The sequence below is a fragment of the Panicum virgatum genome, chromosome 1K (assembly GCF_016808335.1).
Source record: "Panicum virgatum strain AP13 chromosome 1K, P.virgatum_v5, whole genome shotgun sequence".
In the NCBI taxonomy this organism is placed as follows: domain Eukaryota; kingdom Viridiplantae; phylum Streptophyta; class Magnoliopsida; order Poales; family Poaceae; genus Panicum; species Panicum virgatum.
Window position 1 is genome coordinate 45802761 of NC_053136.1, and position 11219 is coordinate 45813979.

At 50.9% G+C, this 11219-nt stretch overlaps 1 protein-coding gene and 1 long non-coding RNA gene across 2 annotated transcripts; one reads left to right on the forward strand and one right to left on the reverse strand.

Annotated features, from left to right (window-relative positions):
• The first annotated feature begins 3213 nt into the window (after nucleotides 1-3213).
• Nucleotides 3214-5624, forward strand: LOC120712344 (aluminum-activated malate transporter 10-like). The gene is made up of 3 exons (XM_039998108.1): nucleotides 3214-3829; nucleotides 3992-4129; nucleotides 4240-5624. The coding sequence occupies exons 1-3, from the start codon at nucleotides 3484-3486 to the stop codon at nucleotides 5220-5222; spliced, it is 1467 nt and encodes a 488-aa protein (XP_039854042.1). The 5' UTR covers nucleotides 3214-3483; the 3' UTR covers nucleotides 5223-5624.
• A 2393-nt stretch (nucleotides 5625-8017) lies between these two features.
• Nucleotides 8018-8495, reverse strand: LOC120657465. The gene is made up of 2 exons (XR_005668193.1): nucleotides 8402-8495; nucleotides 8018-8325 (listed from the first exon to the last, which is right to left on the reverse strand). It is a non-coding gene; the product is annotated as an uncharacterized LOC120657465 (long non-coding RNA).
• Nucleotides 8496-11219: the final 2724 nt, after the last annotated feature.

The window sequence follows — 11219 nt, forward strand, 5'->3', positions numbered from 1 at the left end:
GCGCCCACCCGCCACGTAGCTCGGGTCGGGTCGGGTCGGTTTTTTTTCGGGCGGGTTAGGTCGGGTTGTTCGGGTCGGGTGGCCCATGGCTAGGTCTAGTCGGAAGCACTTACCCCAACCGGCCGGGGCTCTCGGTACGGCGACTCTGATCGGCACGCCGGCACGCACGATCGGTCTTCGGCGGCTTCAGGTGACTCGGCGTCCCTATCGGCGACGCCGCGCCGTACGTTATCATCGGAGTGCTCGAAACTGTGCGCCATCCACCACCATTGTACTGGGCACTGAGTGACTGGCGACTACTGCTGCTGCTTCCGATCCGAAAGAGCCAGTGAGGACGAGATGCGTGTACGAGAAAGCGCGGCAGGGGTGTACGGCGATGCTCGCTGCCGACACGCCGCCGTGCCGGTGCATGCTGGTGCGGAGGGCCGGCCACGGCCAGTGCAGGAGGAGATGGCCGTCGGGCCGTCGCCGCCGGTCGGCCGCAAGGTGAAGTTAGCGCGTGATGGATAGGACGATACACTCCGGCGGCCGGGTCGCTCTGCCGTTGGTTTACAGCTGCGGCATGCTGCCACTAGCTGAGCAAGCTAGGCACGCGCGCGCGCGCGACCCTGAATCCCTGATAATTGCCGCTCTTGCTCGGTGCTCGCCTCCATTTCATGGCCAGCTGCTGCTGATCGATCTGACGGGAACACCAGCACGCTGCTGCTGATAAGCCCACTCCTCGATCGGCTACGACTGACGCGAACGGCTAGACGAGACAACCGCTTTCCGGCGAACGGCTAGACGAGACAACCGCTTTCCGTAAAAAAAAAAGGTTCATGTGAAGAAATATCACTGGCCGGGAATTCCTTGTGCGCTCCTTTCCAAAAGAATTTCCTTTTTACGCTGAAAGAGGTATCGTGGTAAGCTATTTCTTTTCTTTTTCATTTTCTATATGGGAAAGGAAAGGAAAACAAAGGGAACGGGGAGTAGTAGGAAACAGCCGTGCATGCGTCCACTACAAAAATGTGACTGCTGGCTAGGTACAAATGGCTAAGCCACCGGCTATAGCACGCAGTGCGCGTAGAGCAAGTACAGAGAGTACCACGGGATCCACGACCCAGCGGCTTCTCCGCTTTTTCGTTGCACTTTTGTGTTATGACCTGACCTCCGAATATGCTCCCAAAATCCAATTTGGCTATGATTGGGAGAGGAACAGCGCCTGCGCCTGCACCTGCATTTGGACTCTCTTCAATCCAAAGTGCATACATTTTCTTCAAGCAGATGAGCCGGCTGACCTCTCGATTCAGATTTGTATGGCTGCGCAGTTTCTGTCGATACATTTTTGTTTATAGCTTTTCCGGGGCATTTTTTTTCGTCACGTGTATGTTGTTTGCATGGACGTACACTTGGTGAAGACGAAGAGTATGATTAACAAGGGATATTTCTTCTCAGAAGATTTTGGGGAAGTTCATATATTTCTTTGGGAACTCTACAACATTTCGTGACGGTGGATGAGAAGAAGTTTTGGGGGCAAATTCATATATTTGTTGGAAGCAACGGGACCAAGAGCACCCTCCGTTTAAGCTAACACGCCTCCACCCGCATGCAGCCCACCCATCGCAGCCTCCGCCGTCGCGCCGCCTCCGCTCGCTAGCGGCACACCTAGCAGCGTCGGCACCAGCCCCTGCCTCCGCCACCCACCTCGCGGGCATCGCATCCGACGCCCGCGAGGACCACACTCTCTTCTCCCTCCTCCCCTCCCCTCCCCTTCCCTCTCCATCCAAATCTCTAGTGAGTGCCCCCACCCCACCGCCAGCCACACCCGCCGGTGTCGCCTCTGACGCCAGCAAGGACTGCCCTCTCCTCCCCCTCTCCCATCCCGTCCGCCTCCACCAGTTGCCGCTGCCGGCACCACCCAATCGGCCTCCCCCACCATGCACCCCCCCTTCCCCTGGCGCCGCCGGCCTCGTCGCCCACAAACCGCCGCTGTCGCTTCCGCCGGTCCGGTGGCCTTCCGGTCATCCCTCTAACTTCGCCGGTCATAAAAACTGCCAAACCCCCAAATCCTAAATCCCTAACCCGCCGAATCCTTCTTCGCCCCTGCTGCAGCCCGCGGCCGGCGGCAACCCCACCGCCGACTGTCCCGCCCGCCTGTCGCCGGAGAGTGCGGCAGAGTTACTTTCTTGTGTGTATTTATAAAAGTAACAAGAGGGCTCTCTAGATGGAGCTAAATGGAGAGGGCTCTCGGTGTAGCATTTATGACGATATTTGTTTCGGAAATTCATATATATTACTAGTCAATGATGCGGAAAGGACGTGATACTGAATTGTCTAGTCCACTGTCAAACGTAGAAATCAGATACGAGTGCTCCAGATACTATTGTAAAGATACTTGCTACATACCCTCGCCCATGAGAGGTTGTTACAGTCGATGCGGAAGGTGCTGGCAGCTTGCAGGCAATCCAATACGTACACTATTGTAAGATACTGATAACTCCTACCAATCTAGGTGCGTGTCGTGTTACAGAAAAAAATTATCACATTTTGACTTTCTGATGCTTGTTTTGTGTAAGCAGGAATTAAAAGTAGAAATAAAAACCAGTGAGACACGCTAGCTATTAACCATCATCCAGTTATCCATTTATTATCTGATGGAAGCAGGCATTAAAAGATTGGAAATGGCCAAGGCCTCTTGACGCAGGACCTTGTTTTCCCATTTCCTATACATTTCCACTTCTGCGGTTAACAAGTACTCAAACCATCCATGACCATTTTGTTACATTTTGCCATTCGCTTCGCTCCGGCCCCAATGTGGAGTGGCATTCTTTCCCACAATCGCCAAGCACTACAAGGCCCTCCAGCAACGTTTCCCCCATCAAAACCGCTCTCAACCAGGAACTAGAAAAGAAAAACCCCACACCTTCGTGGCCAACAAACATATATTTAGCCAGGATGATGAAATGAAATCGCACCCTATCTGAACGTACCACCACACACTAGTGCCCTATTGCCGATCCACTCGCGCGCATTTTTTTCCTCTGTCATCGCCAATCCCCCTTTCTCAGAAATGCATTGCATGTGTGGCTGCTCTGCACTTGGACTCAGCCCTGCGGCTTTTGTGCGCGAGGTTGGTCTTCTCCATCCTCCAACCCCTGCCACCAGCATTAGCCCCCAAGTCAAAGTCCAATACCTTCCCATGTCTCTCCTGCTATATATATATACCACTCGATCTCCAGATTTCTCCCAACATTCCAAGCCGAGCAGGTCGTTCGCCAAGAAACCTCGGGCTTCCTCCCATTCCTCTCTAGGAAGCTGCAAGTGTGGCCGGCCACTGAAGCAAAAGCAACGAGCGAGCAGAGAGGAAGAAGAGGTCAACCTCGTAGCTGTACTAGTACACAAACCCTGCAGGCAGAGGCAGGGTCACATTCCGCCGCTGCGTCCCCGCGCGCTTACAATAGGGACCCAACCGGTCTTGGCAGCCGCGCTCGTCTGCCGGGCAGCATGGACGCCGCCGCGAGGGAAGCGCCGGAGGGTGGTCTGGAATGGCGGGTGACGGTGCCGGAGGGCGCGTCGGTGGCGGTGGAGCACGAGGCCGGCGCGGCCGCGAGGGCGTGGGCGTGGGCGCTCGCCCGCGCGGCCGCGGCGTGGAGCGCGGTGGCGGGGCTCGCCGGGAAGGTGTGGAGGATCGGGAAGGACGACCCCCGGAGGGCGGTGCACGGGCTCAAGGTCGCCCTCGCGCTCGCGCTCGTCTCCGTGTTCTACTACTCCAGGCCCCTGTACGACGGCGTCGGCGGGGCCGCCATGTGGGCCATCATGACGGTCGTCGTCGTCTTCGAGTACACTGTTGGTGAGTCGACCGCCAGTTTCTTCTTCTTCTTCAGAGATTAATTATTTCAGAGTTTGCAGCTTTGCAGAGTTGGCGACGACACAATCAGCGTGCATGCAAATGCATGGCATGGATGTGTGATTGGACTTGGTTGCTGATTCTCTTTGTCACGTACGTGAGCAGGTGGCAGCGTGTACAAGTGTTTCAACAGAGCCGTGGCGACCGCGAGCGCCGGCGTCCTCGCGCTCGGCGTGCACTGGGTGGCGGGGAAAACCGGCCAGTTCGAGCCGTACATCCTCACTGGCTCTCTCTTTCTGCTGGGTACGTTACGTATCCGATCCTCTCGCGAGCTGTTTGTTTGGTCCCTGCTGAAACCGACAGGCCACCATGAACGCGCAGCGCTGACGCTAGAACCAACTGAAAACATGCAGCGGCGGCGGCCACCTTCTCGCGGTTCATCCCGACGGTGAAGGCGCGGTTCGACTACGGCATCACCATCTTCATCCTGACCTACAGCCTGGTGGCCGTCTCGGGGTACCGCGTCGACGAGCTGGCGGCGCTGGCGCAGCAGCGGCTCTCCACCATCGCCATCGGCATCTTCATGTCCCTCGCCGTCGCCGTCTTCATCTGCCCCGTGTGGGCCGGCCAGGAGCTGCACCTCCTCACCACGCGCAACATGGACAAGCTCGCCGACGCCCTGGAGGGCTGCGTCGAGGACTACTTCGCGGCGGGGCCCCGCCGCCCCGCGCAGGCCAAGTCCGCCGGGTACAGGTGCGTGCTCAACGCCAAGGCGTCCGAGGACGCGCAGGCCAACCTGGCACGGTGGGAGCCGCCGCACGGCCGGTTCGGCTTCCGCCACCCCTACGCCCAGTACGGCAAGGTCGGCGCCGCCATGCGCGCCTGCGCCTACTGCGTGGAGGCCCTGGCCAGCTGCGCGGCCGCCGAGGCGCAGGCGTCCGAGCACGCGAAGCGGCTCCTCCGCGACGCGTGCGCGCGGGTCGCCGCGCGGTGCGCGCGGGTGCTCAGGGAGGCGTCGCGCTCCGTCGCCACGATGACGGCCTCCCGGGCGCTGGACTTCGCGGCGGCGGACATGGACACGGCGGTGCACGAGCTGCAGGGCGACATGCGGTCCCTCCCCTCCGCGCTGGCCGCGGAGACGCCCCTGGTGGACACGATGCCCGTCTTCACCGTGGCGTCGCTGCTGGTGGAGATCTCGGCGAGGGTCGAGGGCGTCGTGGACGCCGTCGACGAGCTGGCGACCCTCGCCAACTTCAAGCAGGTCGTCGACGGCGACGACGACGATGACGACAAGAAGGGGGAGGCCGAGATGACGACGAAAGTGCACCCGCTGAACGAACCGGACACTGACGTCGAGGCGCCGTCACCGGGGAGCCAGACAGCCAAGGCATCATAAGCATCTCGACATATCCCCCAAACCAGGACGACGGAATCACCAGACAGGACGAGCTCGATAAGATTTACCCTGGTTATTGCACCAAACCATTGCATTAGTATGGTTAATCCTGTAACTAAACTTGGATTAATTTCCGAGGAGGAGCTCATGCGCCCACAGCCTCGCATGGTCGCATCCTCGGGGTTTAAGGGAATAAGACCAGCCTGAACATACAGCAGGGGCACGCCTGTAGATGTACATAGGTTTCGAATCAAATCATTGTTTGTATGCCACAGAGTCTTCGCGCAGAGACCGACCAAACCATTGTATTAGTTGTTTCAAACTTCGAGCCAACCTTGCACTTGTATACCATACGGGAAAAAAAGAAGAAAATAATGCTCAGATAAAGTGGTGACGAACTGACGATCAGCTCGCCAGCAGGCTGACCTATAAACATTTCTCCGGCCGCATTGTTTTTTTCAGTTGTTTTCCTCCGCACATTGTTGCAATACAGCGGCGCCACGCACTAGCTGGGGTGGGGGTGGGGGGGGGGGGGGGGGACGACGGGACCTATGGTATGGCTCCGCTCTGCCGGTGCGCGCGCGTTACCTCACGATCGCCATGGCTCGCTCGCCGCTCGCGGATTGCGGATGAGGAAAAGGCACGGCGCACCTCCGCCTCCGCGTGCGGCGGCGGCCGGCGTGCTGCGACACATTATTTAGGCCCGGAGCGGCGGGCACGAAAAGGAAAGGCGTCGCCTCCGTTCTAGCAGTAGCCTGGTACTTGACAGGGTTCAGACTTCAGAGGGGACGGAGCTGGATGGGATTCGGCCCGGCCGGCCGGCGCCTGCTAGTGGAGTACAAGCCTTCTGCACTGAAGGGAGAAACAAGTAGGCGATCGATGATGGAAAGGGGACGTCTGCTAAAGCTGACGGGCCACTAGGCCGGCACGGGTTTCGGTCAGTTTGATCTTCTCAGGATCCGGCTAATTGGTTTAGGGATAATGCTCCGTTTCCTTTTGCGAAGTATATTCAATGGGAAGGGAGGGCATGTAATGCACGGTACACGCAGAGCATTAAGCGAGCTGCGTGAGAATGAGAGAGACAACCGCGACCTCTAAAACTTCGGTGCCGCGCCTCTCATGTGCTCCGATGAGCAACGCGCGGAAAAAGCCTGAAGATACATACGCGGTCTTAAACTAGCACCCAGCCGGGACTCTTTATGCATCAACTTGGTCTGCAGTTTAAGCAACGATCGTCGGTGCAAAAGTTTTAAAGTTTCCTAGGAAACGACTGTCTTCTCAGAGTACTACGGGCTCAGCTAATCAGCGCGCGAGCGCCGGGACGGCAACCAACGCGATTTCGGACAGCGGCTGATTTTCCTTTTTTGGAAAGTTTCTCTCTCCCATGATTTTCTATTTTTAGAAAGCTACTTATATGTATAACTTTTGAGCTTTTCCAGACAACTATTAGATAATATTTTTTTAACATAACTATTAGATGATAATTTTTCAGCACACGTTTTATGATACTCATAACTTTTACGCATAAATTTTTCTAACCAACTTTTTAGGATAATTTTTTAACACGACATGTACAAATTTTTACGCATAACTTATTTCAGCCTCCTTACTAAATGATAATGTTGAACATAACTTCCATGAAAACTTCTCACACAACTTGAATGCATAAGTTTGTCATACAACACTTCTACGAAAATTTTTCACACAACTTTGATGCATAAGTTTGTCATACTTGTAAAAATATTTGTCGAGATAACTTTTCAACACAATTTCTATGAAAATATATTTAGGAAGACTTCTCTGACAACTTTTTACGTACAAGTTCATCATACAACTTCTAAGCACAATACTTAATATAATTTTTTAGTATAATTCTTCTAAAATTTGTGTCAAAAGAATTTCTCTAGAGAAACACATAGTAGAAAAAAAAAGAAAATTCTGAAAAAAAATGATGATAGCTGCAGCCAGTACGGAACACATAGGGAATATATAGAAAAGGAAAAGATGAAGCAAATCAATGCTTGAACTGCTGTCACGTGGGTGGATACGGACAGCGCATTGCCGGCTGTAGCATCGCGCGCCACGAAGTGCTGTAGTCCGCGATTGTTGTTTTGGATTCTCGGAGTACTACGTACCTGGTGAGTGCTGGCAGCTCCCACCGGATTGAGTCTTTTGGATCGACGGCCAACTGCAAGCAGTCCAATTCCCGAGCTAATCGATCTGCAAAATTTCATAGATTTTACATGTTCCAAATCCTAGCTATATAACAAGCTAATGGTGCACAGATGATCTCTGTATCAAGAAGTTACAAACTGTATACATAGTAAAACATAAAAAGCTTGAGGCTATGGTTTTGCTGGTTTCAAGGTCTGTGAGTTGCGAAATGCGAACGGCATCTCCAGCTGTAAATAACTACATACAATACCTTATTTCCTTCTTTATATTGCTGTGGCATTATGCTTTTTATTTTTATATTTTTCGAAAACATTTTTTACAGATATATATTTTCAATATTACAATTTACAGTTTTGTACCCCTACCGCCCGGCAGGGGGGGCGGCAGGGGGCCTGCCGCCCATCAGCGGGGCGGCAGGGACTTATATGTAAATTAAAAAAAAATTATTTGCGTGGACGCCCTTGGTGGGAGCCTGCCGCCCCCCTGCCGGGCAGGGGGGCGGCAGGCTCCCCCAACAAATTGCTATAGCCATTAGATATGTTTTAGATATGGATACAAATTAAAACTATTAGTAAATATGAATATGAAAAGTATAAGCTAGCAATTCACACACATACGCAAATGAGAACGAAATAGGTGATGTATGAGAACGAAATAAGTATAACATGATGACATGTCCATAATAAAAATACAGAAACAGCTAGAAGCACATCCTAACCACCCCGGCCACCCCGGCCATGTCGACCTCTTTTACGCTGAGCGTGGACGTGGTCTGTAGAGTAGGTGTGTCGCTCTGGAGGCCCTACGTCTCTACCTGGACGTCCGTTGGGCACATGTGTCTGGAAGGTAGTATCGGCCTGCGGGTTAGGTGTAGAAAATAACCGACTCCAATCTTCGAAGTTCGCCTCAAAGGTATCCTGTGTGGGCCCTATACAGTAGCAATTAAGATATCTTAATCATCGTCTTATAAGTCATATATTTTGGTATATATTCATCATACGTACCTGGTGGTGGTGGATACGGGGAATGACCCATATCAGGAACCTGGTGGTGCGATCATGTAAACCGTTCAAATTATTTAAAATATTCATAGAGATAAGAAGCACATGATAAATTCGGGCTACAGATTAGGTATTTACCTTGCGTTACTTCTGCTGTCGTCGTAGGGTAATACGAAGAAGGTCCAGCATCATTTAACTGTTGTGATACTATATGTAAATACAAAAGGAATTAGACTTGATACCACAATTAATTGAAATTAAGATATTGACTATATGTCTACCGAAAGGTCGTTGTGGTGCCTGTGTTGGTTGAAATGACATCCCTGCAGCTGGTGCCATGGTACTAAACTGAGTCCCTCCGTGAGGTTGGTAAGGTGGGTGTGCATCACCTGTATGGACTGAGAATTAATTGTTGGCTTCAAAGTAGAAAGTTAGTAAGTATCCTCACGTACCTGGATAATGCTGCTGAGACCAATAAGGTGCTTGGGAAGACTGCTGCTGTGTGGGACCATAAGGAAACGAGGTCGAGGCCAACGCTGTAGTTGTCATCCAAAAGGCCTGGTCCTGAAAGCAAACCGAAGATATCCCGATCGGTGCACGAGTGTTTATAGCCAACTCGGAGTAGGACTCTCACACGACGTCTTCAGGTGTCAACCGATCAAACTCAGCCAGAAAATCAGGATAGGCCCGACGAGACTGTACGTGGGCCCACCTCTTCTGCACAAAACTAATAATAATATGTACAAATAAGAAATAATATGTACAAATAAGAAATAATATGCACAGAATTGCCAACAGAATAGTACGAGTAGCAGTCATTTCCGTACCTGACGAGCGTACCAGAGAGTCCCCATGGTGGGCCTATCGTCCTCGGTGTCACCGTACATATCCAGCTCATACGGTAAGTGGTCGACAAGCGGGCGACCAATTGCTATCCTCTCGTACGACCAAAGCTGTAGCAGAATTGGACATCCTGTAAGAATTGCATTGTGCTTATTTTGCACCGATGCCTTGCAGAGGCCACGATACGTGGCTGCAAGTACCGCTGCACCCCAACTGTATTGAGGCATTTCCTCCACAGCTGCCTCTGCGATCTCCAGTGCGTAAGGCACAAGCACCCTATCCACATAGGCCCCATGTGAGTTGTTGAACATTATGTATCCAAACAGCCACAACAGGTATGCCTCAAGGGATCGAGTGACGCTATCATCATCAGCATCATGTGCCAAATTGTCGGGCTGCATAGAAAAGATGAACATTTATGAGTACGAGATCAATTATAAAATAAAACCATAACTGCACTAGTCAAAAGCATAACTCTAACATTAATCGTAACAAAACAAGGTATGTACCTGGAACTGGAGGATCCATGCCTTGGCAGGGCCTGTTGCTTTTGGGTGCTCTTCTACATCAATCGCGATGTCAATATTTGCAAAACGCTCTTCTAGATCGTCCAACCACGTAGGCGGGACGACACGAGGCCCTACGGCATCCCCACTGATAGGAAGACCCAGCAGCATCGCAACGTCCTGTAGGGTCGGTGTCATCTCCCCACAAGGGAGGTGGAAGGTGTTTGTCTCAGGCCTCCATCTATCAACTAGAGCCGTCAGTAGGGACCTGTCCAACTGTACTGAACCACTCTCAGCAAGACGACCTATAGTAAGAAGACCAGCCTCACTCAACCTGAAAAATAGAACGATCAAAGGTAAGTACATTATGTACGAAATGTATACGAAACAAACGTATTTTTAAAAACATAATCCGACGACATATCACCTGGGCACCCATCGTGGGTCAATAGGAATAAACTCCGCTGGTGGACGTGGACGCAGCACGTTAAGTTTCACGCGCTGAACCATTGCAAGAAAGGACCGGTGCGACGAGTCTATGACTCCGTCAAGTAGAGCTGGCGTATCTCCGGCCATACCTAACATAAAAAAATATAAGTTTTCTGCATTTTCTACAATTTTTCTACAATTTATCTTCAATTTTCATAAACTTTTCTAACATTTTCTTGCATTTCCTACAATTTTTGTACAATATATTTTTATAAATATGTTTTACTAATATTTTCTAAAGTTTTCTGCATTTTCTACGATTTATCTTAAATTTTCATAAACTTTTCTAACATTTTCGTGTATTTCCTACAATTTTTTACAATATATTTTTATAAATATATTTTTCTAATATTTTCTAAATTTTTCTGCATTTTCTACAATTTATCTGAATGTTTCATATACTTTTCTAATATTTTCTACAATTTCTGACTATTTCTCGAATTTTTTTTCTCGTATTAAACAACTAATCAATACCACAAAATTTGTTGGTAAACCTAATTGGTTTTTCTAAAAACTAATCTTAATTCTATCTAAATTATATTAAAAATATTACCTAAATCGCTAAAATATCATTACTGCTGCAGACACTAATTATAGAATTAAACATACAATAAATTTAGATCGAGAAAGTTGAGAAATATTTATTACCTGCGGTTAGGATCCAAAATCCGGCAGGGCTTCGCCGTTACAACTCCCTCCCTCACCCCTCCTCTCTCCCTCCCGCTCTCTGGATGTCGTGGGAAGCAAATGAGGGGGGAGGGGGAGAGAACCCCTTTTATACATCATGGGGGAGCCTGCCACCCAGTGGAGTGGCGGCAGGGGGGCGGCAGGCTCCCGCCAAGGGCGTCCGCGCAAATAATTTTTTTTTAATTTACATATAAGTCCCTGCCGCCCCGCTGATGGGCAGCAGGCCCCCTGCCGCCCCCCTGTCGGGCGGTAGGGGTACAAAACTGTAAATTGTGATATTGAAATTATATTTCTGT